The sequence below is a fragment of the Brachycentrus maculatus genome, unplaced genomic scaffold (assembly GCF_059751285.1).
Source record: "Brachycentrus maculatus isolate JH-2025_06_01 unplaced genomic scaffold, ASM5975128v1 h1tg000202l, whole genome shotgun sequence".
Classification (NCBI taxonomy): Eukaryota; Metazoa; Arthropoda; class Insecta; order Trichoptera; family Brachycentridae; genus Brachycentrus; species Brachycentrus maculatus.
The window spans coordinates 434515-454109 of NW_028280953.1; the positions used below are offsets into that span (position 1 = coordinate 434515).

A 19595-nucleotide genomic window follows, 5' to 3' on the forward strand; every position below is an offset into this window, starting at 1 on the left:
AGAGAGTCTAACGCTTATTTCCTTTTTAAATTGTAGGTTATCCGTCAATGCCGGGTTACGAATCCGCATCGACTACACGCCTCGGCGATGAGCGCGCTAGCGTACATTCCGGACGCTCTTCCGCAAATGGCGACAACATCAAGGACAGGTAAGAATTCCGGAATATTCCGAAACGCCACTGCAAAACTTTTGTTCACCTCCATTTTGTTTTATTTTTATATCCGTTTTTTTCCTTCACACACTTACAAGCCTGGTTTTGTTTAGTTACATAATAGTGTCAATGTAATAGCAATATTAATATCATTTGAACACTGGATCATTCATTCTACGGATGAGATGTCAATTGTACTATAATATTCATAAAATAGAGTCAATATTCATAGACACATAGGGTGCTTATCCACTACCCGAAATTTTACCGTCCGGCAGTCCGGTTTTGAAAAATGAAAGCGACTCGACAGTTTAGTGTGATCGAATTTACGCGCAATATGTTCACGCATCGATCAAGAGCACCTATCCAAAAAAGACAGACAGAAGCACAAGCCAATCATTGTTTTAAAATGCTAACTGACGTGCCAGAAGGTAAATTTCCGTGTAATTCCGTGTAGTGGACAAATGCCCTTAGTGTGCTGATTTGAATATTTTTACTGACCCAATACATCTCCAATATAAAACAAAAATTACATCTAACCTCACATTTTCTGGGGTTTTTAATAAACAGACAATACATTTATAACAATAATTGTTTTACAAATATACATTTTTTTTCCTAGTAAATTAAACTTGGGAAATAAAAATATGTTTTCAATTTTATAAATTTTTTTACCCCGTTATTGTTATCAAACCTCAAAGGTCTCAATGTGATCATAAAAGAAGTTTCCTTTGTATTTATAATTAAATTATATTTGAATAATTTAATTTAACAGATATTGTCATACAACATTTTGAGTGTGTCCAAATACTTGTTCACAAAATCTGGATTATCTCCAATTACAGGAGTTATTTTCATATTATTTTTTGACATCTCATCAAAGATGAAGAAGAATATGGAAGTCTGGGCATTTACGGGGCTGACGACCGTCATAGGCTGGTTTCAATTCTACCCATTATTGACAAACACACTACTCAAATTCTTAGAAGTTCTATATATATGAACCAATTTAAAAACCTTGTTCTTGAATCACTAGAACTTCACTAGAGACATCATTGGTGAGATATAAAGAAGCTTTTTTATTAAGCAGAAACTCTCAAACACACTACTCAGAATTTGAGTAGTGTGTTTGTCAATAATGGGTAGAATTGAAACCAGCTTATGACGGTCGTCAGCCCCGTAAATGCCCAGACTTCCATATTCTTCTTCATCTTTGATGAGATGTCAAAAAAAAAAAAAGATATTGTCATATATTTTCTACGGCAAGTGTCATTTTTCATTATTTATCAGTCAATATTAATTTATTTTTCATATGATAATTTACCATTGTGTATTCCTCCAAAAGAAAATGTATCCTAAATATCAACTACACAGATGACAGGCGCCGTTGTATTGTTGGAAAGATGCTCTACTGCAAAACTGATGTCCTTTGTTAGATGCATATAATAAACCCGTTATTTCTTTGTTAGAGTAAGAATTAATGGGAATTTATTGATTAATGCAATATTTAATTTAATTAAGAGAGATTTTCATTAACCACTTCTGTGTTAAAAAAAAAACACACATTTTTTTCACTATCATGTTTTTTTTTTTTTAAACCCTTATCCGCACCCCAATGGTGCATAGGGCACTGCTTCATATAAACGCAGTGTTATCTCGATCGATTACACATGAAGCAAAGGTGATCAGCCCTCCACTTCAGGTACCAGTCCAGTGTAATATTGAATAAATGTTAGAGTGAAAAAATCACTTATATTTATTAAACCCCCCTGGGAATCGAACCCGGGACCTCCAGAACGGCAGCCGAGCATGCTGACCATTACACTACGGAGGCGGACAAGATCTTCCACTTCCACTTTTTTAAAAATTATATATTGAAATATAATAAATCAGTTTAAAACATAAATAAACAACATTTTGAGTGTGTCCAAATACTTGTTCACAAAATCTGGATTATCTCCAATTACAGGAGTTAAACAGAGTTTCTGCTTAATAAATAGCTTCTTTTCATTTCACCAATAGATGTCTCTAGTGAAGTTCTAGTGATTCAAGAATAATGTTTCAAAATTGGTTCATATATATTTGGAACTTCCATGAATTTGAGTAATGTAGTTGTCAATAATGGGTAGAATTGGTGAATGTTACAGCCCCATAAATGCCCAGACTTCCATATTCTTCTTCATCTTTGATGAGATGTCAAAAAATAATATAAATAAACAATGATTAAAGAAAACACTTCGTTTTTTACCACTTGAGTTTTATTATAGACTACATGTTTCAGAAGTTAAACTTCCATCATTCAGGTCTGTATAATAACAGATATAATAATATTATTATACAGACCTGAATGATGGAAGTTTAACTTCTGAAACATGTAGTCTATAATAAAACTCAAGTGGTAAAAAACGAAGTGTTTTCTTTAATCATTGTAACATGTCTTACCACAAAGTTAATGCCGAAACAATAAATAAAATAAATAAACAATATTAGGAATGAAAAGTGAACAAAAGGAGAATGGGGATATATGTAAACTGGTGGGGGAATGACCCGAGCTAGATTCGGGCAAATCACATAAGGGGTTAAGTAAATTCTACATAACCATTTTCAAATCCTGAAATAGTAAAATGATCAACAAATGCAAATAGAGCAATGCATAAAATCAACTATTTCTAGAACCTAGAAAGTTTCACTTGTATTTCTTGAGAGTCTCATGCATATTTTTTATTATTGCTATTAACCGTGTTAGTTTTGATTTTTGAGATGCATTTTCTTATCAATAATTTTACACCGTACATATTTTAAAAAAAATCATTCACATTGTGTAATACCACTGAAAAACTCTACTTCATGTCTTCCAGTTTCAGAATAAGCATTCCCTCGGCACAATTTTTTTTAGAATATATACCCGAATTTGGTACCAATTTTTTAAACTCTTTTCCTTACAATAACTCTTTTCTATTCAAAACTTCATATTTATTTCGAAAAAAAAACTTATTTTTCAGTACAAAAACGGTGTTTTGACCATAAAATTAAATTTTTAAATGTCACCCGAGTTTAAAGCAAATTAATCAAGATAACCCTGCTTCTGTATGAAAAAGTGCCCTATGCACCATTGGCTACAGACAAGGGTCAGCGGTAGTAGTATTACACAAAGTGAATGATGAATAATAATGAGAGTGTTATATTACTTTATTACGAAGTTAATAACGTTTTCGAAATACGTAATATATGATTTTCATTTCAATGTGTTGTCTATAATATTATGTATTTATAATACATGTTCATATTTTGTCCGACAAATTCACTTGTGCATGTAATTTCACATGTGGCAACTTGCACCGGATTTGGCATTGCTTGTTGGCATTGCATGTATCATTTTATGACTCACGAAACAAGCAAACTTTTTACCTGTGAACATACACACTGTCTATCATATGTGCATGTTGGAAAAATCACACACACGCACACACATTACGATGCAATTTTTTATTATTTTTGTATAATTGGTATGTGGAAATATTTTACGCTATTCCATAAGCTCTGTTTATGTTAAGCACTTATAATATATTATTAGATTAAAACCAATATTTTTAGCTTTTCCACTTTATTTTTATTTGACCAGCGACCGGGTTTTGTCAAGGTTTCGTCCGGGTTTCGTCGCTGGTCAAATAAAAATAAAGTGGAAAAGCTAAAAATATTGGTTTTAATCTAATAATATATTAAAAATGCAATTCCATCACGAAGTGTCAGTGGGTAATATAAATCTATTAAGCACTTATGACGGGACAGGTATTTTTACCCGTTGGGTCAAATGATGCTTAAGGCCGGGAAGGGTATTTTTACCTTCTGCGCCGGCCTCATTTCAAAGGCAGAAATTAAGGAATTATCCAATGTTTTATATGAATAGTATATACCTATCTCTTTGTTAAGGTCTTAACTATATGTATATAATTATCAAATCTTGTCGCCAGCGGTCCGCAGGCGTAAAAAACACATGTCTGAATTGCGTGGAAAACTATACATACTTCTTCTTTGCATATCATGTCAAATCCCCCTGATATCGACTATCACTTGAGAGTAATTGTCGTTGTCTCGGGCAGCTCTAAACAGCGCTTCAATGGTCCTGATCCCCGTCCAATCTCGTATATTCCGGAGCCAGGAGATCTGTCTTTTGCCAACACCTTGTCGACCCTATATTAGGTGCAAAAGCTCGTACTTGTCTCCTCTCAGCACATGTCTCAGATAGGACACCTTCCGGACCTTGATATTAGTCAGCAATTGTCTCCCTGCTCTTGCTCTTTGGAGCACATTTGCAGTGCTGAGCATATCGGTCCATGGATACATACTTGCTGCTTAGGGCTCTTGTGAGATTGATTAAAACCAAATTTATTGGTATCAAAATACATATACTGTAATATAGAGGAATCAATCAATCCAGTCACAGAATTGGCCCACAGATGGTCATGGTTTTACCTTTTTACATATTTTCATCACAGTCACATTTGGTCATGACAATTTTCAGTCATATATAGCTTTTAAAGATGATGGTATTTATTGCTATGCAATTTTCATTTATCTTTGTTTTACTTGTCAAATTATCCTTAAAATCTACATTTTTCTTCAAATTTTTTAGTGTGTCTTCTTCTTTCTTCTTTGGCCCTCTGTCCTTCACTGCTAGATATAATAGGCCTCTTCCGTATCCTTCCATTTCTTTAAGTCGCTTGCTTCTTGAAGCCAGTTTCTACCCCCCACAGCGGCTATGTTGTCGGACCATCTTCTTTGAGGTCTTCCGACGCGTCTTTTACTCTCCCAAGATCTCCATCTTAAAATTTTAGGGGTCCATCTTGTGGGGAGTTCTTACCTAAAAATGAATTCATTCATTCATTCAAACCCTTATTCGCACCCTAATGGTGCATAGGGCACTGCATCATATAAACGCAGTGTTATCTTGATCGTTAACACATGAAGGAAAGGTGATTAGCCCTCCGCTTCAGGTACCAACCAGTCCAGGGTAATATTGAAATAAAAAATAATAGCAAAGTCCAAAAATTTATAAAATAAATTGCTTTAACAACAACCGACGTTTTATGGAATAACCCAGTCACTAAAAATTGTAAAAAATGCTGAAATTGCATTAATTCACGTGCAGTTTTCTGTTGTCATCATTATAGGAGAGTCATTAATGGTCTAAATCCTGATTTTAACACTCTAAACTTGTTGTGTTAGCTGCCATCGTAAATCATGTCTCTTTTCAATTTTAGGCTTAATTATATATGATGGCATCTAACGCAACAGAGTTAGAGTCCCGTAGTAGAGACTTGAACTACCAATGATCCCTTCTAATGACTTTGCAAAAAAAAACTGCTTGTGAATAATTATATTTTCAGATTGCCTACCAAAAAGCCACAAATACCCAATTTTTTACTATTTTAAATCACTGCACATGTCCGCGCTTATATTATTGTATGCATCCACAGTTTATTTTTAGCAATAATGGTTTCGGAAAGGTCATTAGTATGTTGTGGTAGTGGTCATATTGGTGTATACAGTAAATTTATGCTTTTTTATGTAAGCCTCCCTTTTAGCTGCCTTATGCAATTTTTCTCTTTTTTTCTCTTTAGGTTAAAACTTGCAAATGCTTCAACTTTGTTACATATATATTTGAACATTACCTTTCTCATTTCTATTTATCTTAATTGAATTGTGCATTGGGCACTGCAATGAAGTGATTAAGTTCTATCTTGATTGCATGTAGGGAAAACTATGATCTATTCTTAGATACGTAGATCACCCTATCGGGAATCAGTCCTGGGTTATGATGCATGGCAGTCAACATGCTAATCACTGCATTACTTGTGTAATCATACTATAGTTTGCAGTCATATAACTATTTGAGGGTATCATTTTCACAGTCATATAATATTAATGTTTGGCAGTCATATTTTTGCAGTTATATGGCTATTTGAAAGTATCGTTTTTGCAGTCATGTTAAAATTTGAGTTACATTTTTGTAATTATATGACTATTTGTGACAGAAAAGCCTGGAGACAGTTTGTAAACTCCATATGCTCCACCTAGGGAGCGGATATGGTTTATTTATTATATTTGTGAGTATCATTTTTGCAGTGATATTAATGTTTGAGAGTCACATTTTTGCAGTTATGTAACTATGTAAAGGGTATCATTTTTGAAGTCATATTAAAATTTGAGGGTATCATTTTTAGTCATACATATTATAAGAGTCACACTTTTGCTGTTATATATCTATTTAAAGGTATCACTTTTACATTCACACTTTTACAGTTATATAACTATTGAAAGGTATCATTTTAGCAGTCATTTAAATTGTTTGAGAGTCACATTTGCAGTTGTATTAGTTTTTGAGGGCATGTTCAACTTTTGCATCTAGGTACATTAGTATTTGAGTGCACCACTTTGCAGTCGTGTAAGCATTTGAGAATGCCACGTTTCGCAATATTGGCTAATGACCTTTCCGCGATCTCCGCACATATGCAAGTCCCACACATGTGTTCTGTACCATTGCCCGTCCCGAACCAGGAGCCTGCTGGATTCCAGCGGGAATTATTACTATACGTTCAGGAGGATCGATCCGACGGCTGCGTACCGAATGCCGTCGCGGAGGAGGGGGAGCGGGTCTCTGCGCACGGACCACTCGGGCAGTAGGTGGGTTCACACTTGGCGGAATTTACGCACGGTCAATGTGACAACGCTCCAAGCGTGTCTTTGAAAAGAGATATATTAGATTGGAAACAATGAAACGAGAGTTGAATAATATATAAAACCCTTATCCGCACCCCAATGGTGCATAGGGCACTGCTTTATATAAACGCAGTGTTATCTTGATCGTTTTCACATGAAGGAAAGGTGATCAGCCCCCCGCTTCAGGACCAGTCCAGGGTAATATTGAATAAATATTACAGTGAAAAAAATCACTCGCATTTATTTGACCCCCCTGGGAATCGAACCCGGGACCTCCAGAACGGTAGCCGAGCGTGCTGACCATTACACTACGGAGGCGAACAAAGTTGAACAAAGGCGAACAGAGTTGAATAAAGTAAAAAATAAATTGCTCTGTTTTCTATATTATTTATTGTGTTCAATCAAAATACTTTTCATCGGCATCTATGACTTTCTGCCAACAATTGAGCTAATCATGTCGGGTTATGGTTAGTGTCGCGGACTCTTGAGTCAGAGTTTCTTGGTTCGAACCCGCTCTACCACAATTTGATACCTATTTCTAATAATGAACCGCTTAGGCTCACAGAAATAGTATGAAATTTAAGTATTTTTGTAAATAATAAAAACATAAATATTTCTCTTTTAATTTTAAAAAAAATTCTTTGATGTTTATAAACAATTTATAGTCCTCTTTGACATAGTTTCAGTTAATTTATTTTTTCTGTTGTAAAATTAGTTCATATTTGCGAAACAGGTAATAAGCTGTTGGTGGATATGAATATCCAGGAATAAAGACGGTGCCGTAAAATTTAAAATTTTAAAGAAGTTAATTTATCTACGGTTAATGAAGCCTTATGGGGTCGTGCGTTATTATTCAATTCAATTCAATTCAATTCAATTCAATTTATTCAATAAAAAAATAATATATACATAACAAACAATATTCAAGGCGTATATATTAAAAGTAAAAGTAAGCAAGAAGACTTAAAGGTGTAGAAAAATCCCGCTTCGGAAAACTCCTTCGGACACATGGAACAGATCAATATCCAATGTGATATTGTTCAACACAGCGGTAGCTCTTCCTACAGGCATAACCATCGGCAGGTTGGTCCTGTGCATAGGAATGTGAAACAATCTATGCCGACGCTGTCTTAGCTAACTATCGGGAACATACAGCAAGCTAAACACTCACTAAACAAAAACTCTTGTTTCATTGTTTCCAAACTAATACTATTAGTGAATTTTTAATTTAAATTTTACTTAGTAATACCACTATTTCTTAAAATCTATTGTGATACGTGTTATGCATTCTGCATCATTTTCAAAAACCCTAACATAATGTAACACAACATTTTGAGTGTGTCCAAATACTTGTTCACAAAATCTGGATTATCTCCAATTACAGGAGTTATTTTAATATTATTTTTTGACATCTCATCAAAGATGAAGAAGAATATGGAAGAAAAAAATAATAAAAGAGTTTCTGCTTAATAAAAAGCTTCTTTACATCTGACTAATAGATGTCTCTAGTGAAGTTCTAGTGATTCAAGAACAAGGTTTCTAAATTGGTTCATATATATAGAACTTCCAAGAATTTGAGTAGTGTGGTTGTCAATAATGGGTAGAATTGGTGAATGTTACACGTGTGTAAAGTGATCACTTAAACCAGCCGATGACGGTCGTCAGCCCCGTAAATACCCAGACTTCCATATTCTTCTTCATTTTTGATGAGATGTCGAAAAATAATATAATGTAACACCATACGGGGTTTGAAAATGATACGGAATGCATCGAAACACGTGCCACAATAGATTTTAGGAAGTTGTGGTAATTACTATGTAAAATTTAAAGTAATATTGTATAGATTTTACCACAAAGTGACTGCCGAATCAATTAATGAAGCTGTTCATTCAACCTGTCACTTTTTGATAGGTCGCAGTCTAGCTTTGCATTGGAAATTCGCAGGTAATAGCGAATACTAAACAGGTATCTGGTTTTCACCCTTTGAATTGCTCCATGGGTCATATATTTAGCTGAAATAGTCACCGAATCTAGCAAAATTTCCACACACAAAATTTAATACTTACAATTTATTGTCAGCTTTCATTGAATTAATTGACAATATTTGAGTTTGTCAAAATTTTGTACTAAATGTCCAAAAAAATTGTCCTCGTTTAGAACCTATTGAGTCCAATACGCAAAGTAGAAATAATTTTTTAATTTTATTTTTAAAATATGTTTTATTCGTCATCAAAGTGTTTTAAATCTAGATACATATTTAAATTAATGAAACTAGCAATTGTTGCATTGAAAATATAAATTATAAAAAAGTTTACAAGAATCTGTGAATGATTTCGCATGCTTGTAAAAGTTTACAAAACTTGCAATAATTTACAAAAAAAAACTTGCGAAAAGTTACGACAATGCAAAAAATACACACTTGTAGAGTCAAAAGGCTGACCTCGCATGACAACAAATCTTAGCATTTAAAAAAAATATTTTTGACATATTCACATATTAACAATTATATTACAATGAGAGTGAGGCCCTGTTTAATAAATATAAAAAAAAAATACATTAGATTCATTTTACTACAGATGCCTTGTTAAATTAAAAAAATATATATATTTTGTAAATTTTTCTTAACCTTAAATGGTGCATAGGGCACTGCATCGTATCGATGCAGTGCCATCTTGATTGCTTATTACATGAAGGCACACTGATCAGTCATGGGCATCAGGTCCATTAATGTATGGAGATACTAACAAAAGCCAAAGTGAAAAATCACTCATATTTATTTATGACCCCCTGGGAATCGAACCCGGGACCTCCAGCGCGGTAGCCGAATGCGCTCACCACTGGACTACGGAGGCGGAAATAAAAAATCTAACATATTGTATTGTTTTTCTTCACTTGTTTATTTTCAGTTTTTAAGGTAATTGGTTTATATTTTAATATTTTGTTTGCTTTATAATTCATCGCTTTTGTTCATTCGCTCATAGCTTATCATCATGTACATATATCATTACATCAGATGTTCACAACTTTTTATATATTTTGTACATATATTTTTAATTTTTAATTTTTTTTATTTGATAACGTTATATTTTTTTTACTATTTCTATGCTTAAAAAAATCTTATAATTTTAGTTGCGCTGAGCCTCTCCAAAAAAGAGACTGAGCTCTTGTGCTTGGAGAGGGACTTTTTTCTTCTTTCTAATGTTTTATTGATTGTTTTTAAAAAAAATATTACAATTTTTTTTTTCGTATTCAGCCTAAAATTACAGATGTATGGAATTTTTTTTAGTCCTTTTCAATATTTATTTTCGCAAACACTAAATTTGTAAAAATAAAAAAAAACTTGCCGTATGTTGTTAAAGGGATGGAAAAGTGGATAAAGATATTGAGAGAAGGGTGAATGTAAAGAATATAATAATAGAGCGATTGCAAGTAAAAATATGTCCATGGAAGCTTAACTGGCAGTTCACAATGGAGTGCTTGTACTGACACTGATGTATAGAAGAGAAACATGTAATTGGAAAAAGAAGAATGAAAGCAGAGTGAACACTTTTGAAATGCGTTCCCTCAAACGAATGTATGGAGAATGGTATGATAGAATCGAATATGAAGATGTTGGAAAGGAATGTAAAACTGAACTAGGGATAATCGTAAATATTAAGGAAAGAAAATTTGGTATTGATATGTGGAGCGATTGGATAACGTGAGAATGATATAAAGAATGTTTGGCAAATGTGAACCTCCGGTTTAGAACAGAACGAGGATGGCCAAAAAAGACTTGGCACAACCAGATCAACCAGAACATAAAATCTGGCGGTACCAAAAGTCTACATAATCATAGTGTATATCGCTCACTCCTTTCAAGAACTTCATAAATCAAAAAACTTGATTTTTCAGGAGAACGTTTTTAAATTTAAAAAATATAATACAATGTATTAAAAATAAATATCAAGCCACTTATTGAACTTTTTACTGTGCAACAGATCTTTTTGGGTAAAACCTGAAGGTTTTTTCTCCATTTGAAAAATATTAAATATAATTTTAAAAATAATTAAAACATACCTTTTCTTCAAAATAACACTTTCTGCCCTGTAGCGGGTAAATATTTAGTTAAAAATATGCCGTTTTTGCTGGGATATAGTACATTTTCTGGGCATTCCGAAAAGATGTACAACTGAATATTGTCAATTTTTGATTTATGACGTTCTTGAAAGGAGTGAGCGATATGTAACTAAATGTATGTACGTGAAGGAAGCTGGTAGTATATGTCAGGACAGAAGAGTGTGGCGTTCAATCCTCTATGCCTACCCCTGCAGAAAACGGTATAATGATAGTAGTAGTAGAAGTCTTTAATAAAATTATTAATTGCGAAGAAAACTTGCTTTTTAAATGCCTAGCTTACAAATATTCTTTGCAAGGGAAAGTTGATTTTTGTAATTAAATTTTCGGTACCACTGAACCGTCTTCTTGCTAACTTTGACTTGGTAGGTTTTGTATCTTATATTTTTGCAAGTTTTTTTTATTTTTTTATATATAATGTAATTTGATTTTCCCTGTAGGGACTTCAACACGGATGCCTCTATCAACATCTTAGGTATGGAGAACTCCACAGTCAAGTCGGATCGCATGACGCCCGTGAAATTTGCAACTGCTCACATCAAGGTAAGCACTTTTGGTCTCGGCAAATGTTTCAGCCGCGTCGAGACATCGGATACGTTATCTCTGTATCTTGTGTGCTCAACCGTTCTCAGTGCTAAGAATCAATAAATTGACTCTGGTCAAAATCTTCAGTCAAACAACTAAAGGGTACGTCAGCTACCTTTTTTTATTCGTATTTTAATATTGGAGTGAGTGCGGAAGGCACATTGAGTGGCGATAACGGAGCGGCTGTAAAAAAAAACTGCTGAAAAATGCTCCCCACCGGTTCACCGCAAGACTTATCTTAAAAACCAAGCAAATTTGTACTAATAGCTAAAAATACAAGCAATTAACAAATATATATATATATATATATATATATATATATATATATATTAACCATATCCGCTCCCTAGGTGGAGCATATGGAGTCCAGAAACTGTCTCCAGGCTTTTCTGTCGGCTGCCAGCTCCCTTGCATCCTCCCAAGTCAGATCCGCGTCCCGAAGTTCTGACGAGAACTGCCGACGAATTGTCAGCAGTGGTCGTCCTGGGCGGCGCGAACCTGATGCCTTGTAAAAGAGGCAAGCTTGATTAAGGCTCTCAGGAAGCATGCGGAGTACATGGCCAAGCCAACTGCCGTTTAACGTTTGCCAATTAACAAATACATTCATTATTTCTATACCAATCGTTTGATTATCGTGATTCTTATTATATTATTTTCGCTGCCAACCGTAAACGACTAAACACAGATTAGAAGTTTTTCTACCCTACGTACTGGAAAAAAATCTCACAATTATGTTAATCGCTAGATTTCAAATTTGAACTGTTAATTTAAAAATTATATTTACTAGGGAATGAAATTTAAATTTAAAAATAATATACATTATTACTTGTCATAATTTTACATGTTGAAGACAATATTTTTAACAGATACAAAATGTTTTATAAATTGTTTTGGCATTAACTTTGTGGTAAGACATGTTACAATGATTAAAGAAAACACTTCGTTTTTTACCACTTGAGTTTTATTATAGACTACATGTTTCAGAAGTTAAACTTCCATCATTCAGGTATGTTATTATACAGACCTGAATGATGGAAGTTTAACTTCTGAAACATGTAGTCTATAATAAAACTCAAGTGTTAAAAAACGAAGTGTTTTCTTTAATCATTAACTGTTAATTTAAAAATTATATTTACTAGGGAATGAAATTTAAATTTAAAATGTATCTGAAATGAATCACAATATTTAAGGTTTTTTGCTTATAATTTCAAGTGCAAAAATATTGTCCTCAACATGTAAATTTATGGCAAATAACAATGTATATTCATTTTATTTTTGACATCTCATCAAAGATGAAGAAGAATATGTAAGTCTGGGCATTTACGAGGCTGACGACCGTCATAGGCTGGTTTAAGCAATCACTTTACACAAGTGTAACATTCACCAATTCTACCCATTATTGACAACCACACTACTCAAATTCTTGGAAGTCCTATATACATATGGTATATGAACCAATTTTGAAACATTGTTCTTGAATTACTAGAACTTCACTAGAGACATCTATTGGTGAGATGAAAATAAGCTTTTTACTAAGCAGAAATTCTTATATTAGTATGTGAGATCCGAATCCTGGATTATAATCACATCTGGCATATTTATTTTTTAAATTTTTAGTTCCTAGTAAATATCTTTTTTAAATGAACAGTTCAAATTTGAAATCGATACAGTGATGTATATAATTGTGAGAATTATTTTCAGTATGTAGGGTCGAAAAACCGAATAATCAACGTTTGGTCTTTTACGGTTGACAGCAAAAAGCCAACTAGTCAGCTTTTGGTGGTTAATGTGTTAAGACCTCCTCTTCTGAAGGAGATCAATGGAGCCAGGAAGAAGAAAAAGAGTATATTCTATGGGGTACAGATGACAATACATTTTTCCAGGGGGTGATATCGTCGACTAATCTAGTGACCGTCAACCCTTCGTACCCCATGGACGGACAGCCGGCCATGGTGGAAATCCTGGACATCAACAAGATACTGATCAACGATCCGGTGCGCTGTGAACTCACCGCATATCCTGGACCTCTTCTTAAAGGTATTTATCCAAGTAAAACTACTCTACACTAAATCAGGCCTGGCCAACCCAAATTGCCTAAATAAAAATAACCACTTAAACCACCCTATGACGGTCAGACTTCCATGTTCTTTTTCATCTTTGATGAGATGAAAAAGATAACACAAAAAATATCAAAAAATAACACAAAAAATAACCCACTCCCTAGAGAAAATCGGACATCAGTTATTGTATTCCTGGAAAAATCAAAACAACATTGGGTCACCGCTCAAAATTCATAGATTATTTGCCGCTAAAATGTGCCTTTTTTCCAGGGGTGACCCACAAGAAGACCGTGATCGAATACTGCGAGATGAAGATCCGCGAGGCGCTGGACAGCTCTGCCTCTCCGCAGGCCTACCAGGACAGGGCGGTGCCGCCCTACCTGCCGCACCACCTGTCCGGGGGCGCCAGTAGCCTGTCGGAGAGGCAGCCCCTCTCCTCCGGCCTGCCGCACGGCGCCGACTTGGGCAGCTACGTGCTCATGTGGGACCTGCTCGTGCTGCTGCTGAGGCAGAACGGGGTAGGTCGTGTTTAATCGGATAGTGTGCGACCTCATCCTAAATGGATGAGGTCGCCGATAATCCAATGCGAACCTATGCATTATTCTTCTTTAGACAATTACAACTACACTATAAATAGACCACTGAGAATTGATGCTGTACAAGGCTGTACCTTCTATTTTCTTCAAAAATCTTAATGGACCAGGGGTTCCCAGTCTTTTCCAGCCCACGGCGCACTTCCAATTTTAGTATTTTGTCACGGCGCCCTACTTTAGTAAGCTATTTGGAATAGATAATGTGACTATATACATATGTATATATGTATATTATAGTCGAAAGAAATAGGTACCTACAATAATAGAAGTTGGGTAGAAAGATGCTAGCTCTCAAAATAGAAATTGTTGCTTTATAAGGTACTCGCGAATATTTGTGGTTTCGGATAATGATAAGAGGATCGACTCACGGCGCCCCTCTTGACTTTCTACAGCGCACCAGGGTGCCGCGGCACACACTTTGGGAACCCCTGTAATGGACTATTTTCTTCCAAAATTTTCCTCCAAAATTCAGGTGTGTCTTATACTCGAAATTAGTATAAAAATGTCCAGTGTTTGATTTAAAATTATCGCCGCACTTATAAATGCCATATAGTCGACGTCGCGTGAAACCTATCTCTATCTGGCAACAGTGTAGTAGAGATTCGGTGCTTCTGCCAAACCATTGTCGTAGGTATTCATTGTTACTTTTCTTAAAGAAGTCGTCTTTTCTCAGATGGTTGTGGGCACCGACATAGCGGAGTTGCTCGTCAAGAACAAGCGCCAGTTTGAGTGGCGCGGGTCAGCCCTCCAGGGGCGGCACCACAGCAGAAGGGGCAGCACCTCCTCTGTGACCAGCCGCTCCGCCGAGATGCCCGTCGAGGAGGTGCCGCCCAATCAGGACATGCTGCCAGGTAAACTTTGCGGAATGATTCCCTGCGGGTTATTATTATAAGTGAAAATATATGTCTACTAATTTGGAATGAATCTCTTCTTCTTCTTCTAACCCTTATCCCCACCCGATGGTGCATAGGGCACTGCATTATATAACTGCACTGTTATCTTTATTTATTAATTTTTTTAAATAAAATATATATGTATATAGTCAAAACAAATTGCAATGGGACGTGTGCAATCCATTGTTCCCGGTTACTGCCTCTTTTGTTCTGCATAGTTGCAGTGATTGACTTCTGAGAATTCGCTCTTGTTAGCAGTCGCGGTGACTGGCTTGCTGACCCTACACATATGATAATAAAATTTAAAAAATAGCATTCCAATTAGAGGTTTTCACTTAAGTAATCTAAAAATAAAAATAAACTGTCATGTACATAAAAGTATAACTATATAATCAACTTACATTACATGTAAGGAACAATATAGTCACAATAGACCTGAAATGGTCGCGGTGGCATAAGGGATGCAAGATCCCTTGACCCTCAAGGAAAAAAAAGGAACAAAATGGTTGTTCAATAATGGGCAAATTTTTTTTTATTTATTTTTTTTTTTTATTTTATTGGAAGGAAGAACAACAGTTACAATATATGATACATGCAGAATACAAAAAATAGAATCATGAGTACCAATTATAGTTCTTCACAACTATACATAAGAGAGGTCTATATAAAGGAAGAGACGTGAGACAAGGATGGGATAAAGAGAAAAGGAGATGGCAGTGATAGGAAAGGAAGAAAAGGAAAGGACAGGGAATAGAATTACCTTTTTAGGTTTATAAGATTTCGAACAATTTAGCTTTTAAGTTTGAAAGATTGGAGTAGAACATATCAAGGTGGGTACAACATTCATTGAATTTCCCACAACTTCGATAAATAAAGGAATTTTAAATAGTTCTTTGATGGTGCTGGATTATAAAAAGGATGACTTGGTCTATTGATTCTAATTGGACAATGAAAAGGACAATGACTATGTATGTCAAATACTGTTTCACAAATCAGCGTTTTTTCCATTTTTTTTTACATTAGTTAGTTTTACATTTTTTTGACATTCCAACATAAATGAAGAAGAGTATTGAAGTCTATCTACAGATCTTTAAGTTAAAGGAATTGTTTTATCCCTTTTATTTCAATATTCTTCTATATATGGTCTTCACTTATTTTTAAATGATTCACAGTTGACGGTGCGGAAGACTCTTCGAACGATGCTTCTCTATCGGCGAAGAGGACAGATCCGAGAGTTCAGAACTCTTCGGCTGCCCGGAATCCGAGGCGAACATCGTCCAACACCAACATTTTGGAGTCATCCTCACAGGAAAAATTTGTCACCGACCGCTTCAGGGAATATCTTCTCTTTGGCAGTGGAAAAGAAGCTCTAGGTAAAAAAAAAAATAAAAAAATTATACAACTGATAGTTTTTAGAAGGCTCGAAGAACATTACATTTGCAGAAACTTACTATAGCTGATATTTCATTTCTTTGAATAATAATAAGTTATTTTTGTAATGACACTTCATTGTGAATAAGAATATTGGATTTGTACTCTCTGATATCGCTCACTCCTTTCAAGAACGTCATAAATCAAAAATCGTCAATTTTCAGTTGTGCATGTTTTCGGAATGCCCAGAAAATGTACTATATCCCAGCAAAAGCGGCATATTTTTAAATTAATATTTACCCGCTACAGGGCAGAAAGTGTTGTTTTTGCATTTTGAAAAAAAGGTATTGTTTAATTCTTTTTTTAAATATACTAAATATTTTTGAAATGGAGAAAAAACGTTCAGGTTTTACTTCACAGTAAAGATCTGTTGCACAGTAAAAAGTTCAATAAGTGGCTTGATATTTATTTTTAATACATTGTATTACATTTTTAAACTTTAAAAACGGTCTCCTGAAATATAATGTTTTTTGATTTATGACGTTCTTGAAAGGAGTGAGCGATATGAATTTGTGCATCATTAGTATTGTACTTGCATACTACTGTATGCAAGTACAATAAGTCCAATTCATCAAAATGACAGAATTGATTGATTTACAATTACAATTAATTGATTGATTTACAAGTCCAATTTATCAAAATGACAGAATCGATCAAATTTATGCTATTTGTGAAATCGATAAAATTTACCAAATGTATCAATTTGACAAAATTGTCAAGTTGGCTAAATTTATCGAATTGACTGAATTTATTAAATTGATCAATGAAGTGTGCCAAATTTAATTAGTGAATGTACTGAATTGGTGAAATTGCTAAATTGATTAAATTTACTTAATAGATAACTTTGCTAAATATGTAACTGCAAGAATTTTATGAAATTTACTAAATAGATCTAATTTACTAAATATGTAGATAAATTTGCTAAATAACTGCAAGCAATTTATCAAATTTACTACCATATAATACATGGGTCGGCAACCTGCGGCCCGCGAGATTCTCGCCGCAACGCACATGACGGACGATATTATACACAATCGAGTGAAAGGAAGCGAGAAAGGGAGCGAAGGGAATCTCATTGATTTTATTAAATACAATAAATGTCGTTAAAATATACACTTAGCGTTTTATTTTTAAAACTAAAATATTTGTACATAAATATTGTATGTATACCTACTGCAAGTGCGGCCCGCACTGATCCCCATGAAAAATATTTGGCCCTTTTACAACAAAAGGTTGCCGACCCATGATATAATAGATCATGATCAAATGTTGACCAAATTGATTTTCTTGATGAAATTTGGTATTGTCAATGTGGAAATTTTGCAGAATGGGCGATGAGCCACGGTCTGTGGGGCCACGCCCTGTTCCTCGCCTCCAAGCTGGACCGCAGGACCTACGCCAACGTCATGACCAGGTTCGCCAACGGGCTGGCGGCCAACGACCCTCTGCAGACGCTCTACCAGCTCATGTCGGGAAGGCAGCCCGCCTCCGTCACCGTGAGAATATTTATTTATTTATTGTAGAGTAGATTTTTTTTGTCCGCCTCCGTGGTGTAATGGTCAGCGTGTTTAGCTACCGTGCTGGAAGTCCCGGGTTCGATTCCCAGGGGGGGTTAAAATAAATATTGATTTAACACTGTAATATTTATTTAATATTACCCTGGACTGGTTCCTGAAGCGCAAGAGTGATCACCTTGCCTTTATGTAAGTAATGATCAAGATAACACTGCGTCATTCGATGCAGTGCCCTATGCACCATTGGGTGCGGATAAGGGATATAAGTAAGTAAGAGTAGATTATCCGACCTAAACCGGCCACGGCAAGGTCGGATAGGCGAAGAGATCGGATAGTAGGGAAAGTGATAAAAATGACAGTGAAAATGTGCTCATTTTATTTGCATATGGAAAACTTTTCAAATATGTACATGAAACATAACTGAATGTTACAATCTAAAACATTAAAATGCACCTACGGCAAAGTAATAAAACATGTTTTACAGTAGGCACATACTCGCATACAAAGCAGTGAACTACGATACTAAACTTGACGGTAGGTCGGATAAACTAGAAAATTATAAAATCAACATTGAAAATGTGTTCATTTTATTTGCACATTAAAAAATTTTCAAATATGTTTTTTTTTTTATATTTGTGTTTTTATTATTTACAAAAATACTTTAATTTCATTATTAGAAATAAGTATCAAATTGCGGTAGAGTGTGTTCGAACCGAGAAGCTCTGACTCAAGAGTCCGCCACACGAACCACGGGACCACAATTGTATCAAATGAACATTTGTTTGAAAATGCCATAACTAGGCGAAACAACTGTCACAAAATTGATTTTTATGTGTTTTTTAACAATAACATACAACTTAGACTAAAAAAATCAGTGTTTGATTTACATTTAATATGTACATAAATTAAAATGGAGTTCTACAAATTAAACCCCAAATTTATAAATAAATGAAAATGTTTCCATTGAAGCACACCTAATGTCAGTTAGTTAGATTTGTATTATGTAATGATATTCTCATAAAATCATTTCGTATATGATTTAATTTACCATTATTTTGATCCATTGTAAGTACTGAATAAGGCGAAACCGATTGAAATTTTTTAAATTTCTACACGTTGCATTGCAAAGGGTACAGCTAGTTGAGGTTTGACTTTGTATGACTTTGGTTTGTTTTCAGTGCGTGTCCGACGAGAAATGGGGTGACTGGAGACCTCACCTCGCTATGATCCTGTCAAACACTTCACAGAGACCCGAACTGGACCGGAAATCAATCACAACACTCGGTGAGCTACTCTCTCTTAGAGACAATTTTCATTGATATCTCATCATAGACGGAGAAAACTCACAAAATGTTACTCTGTACAAATCACACAGATCTTGGTCTACCGGTTGAGACGTACCCGTCTCTGCGTCAGGACAATCACTGCAACAGCATCCAAACAATACTACATGTATTGTACATGTGAACAAGTATTTGGACACACTCAAAATGTTGTAAATAAATTATCTGGTCAAATTATAAGCTTTTATA

At 34.8% G+C, this 19595-nt stretch overlaps 1 protein-coding gene across 4 annotated transcripts in view; it reads left to right on the forward strand.

Moving 5' to 3' along the window:
- Positions 1–19595, forward strand: part of Sec16 (endoplasmic reticulum export factor secretory 16) — a 69258-nt gene that overhangs the window by 15798 nt on the left and 33865 nt on the right. For 2 of the 4 annotated variants that reach the window (XM_088263725.1, XM_088263723.1), the window contains exons 7-15: positions 37–148; positions 6710–6835; positions 11428–11530; positions 13456–13609; positions 13903–14150; positions 14899–15076; positions 16291–16491; positions 17876–18045; positions 19242–19347. In XM_088263725.1, the coding sequence (XP_088119851.1) occupies positions 37–148; positions 6710–6835; positions 11428–11530; positions 13456–13609; positions 13903–14150; positions 14899–15076; positions 16291–16491; positions 17876–18045; positions 19242–19347 (1398 nt within the window). The remainder of the gene's footprint in view (positions 1–36; positions 149–6709; positions 6836–11427; positions 11531–13455; positions 13610–13902; positions 14151–14898; positions 15077–16290; positions 16492–17875; positions 18046–19241; positions 19348–19595) is intronic. The other 2 variants (XM_088263726.1, XM_088263724.1) reach the window with 1 other exon arrangement.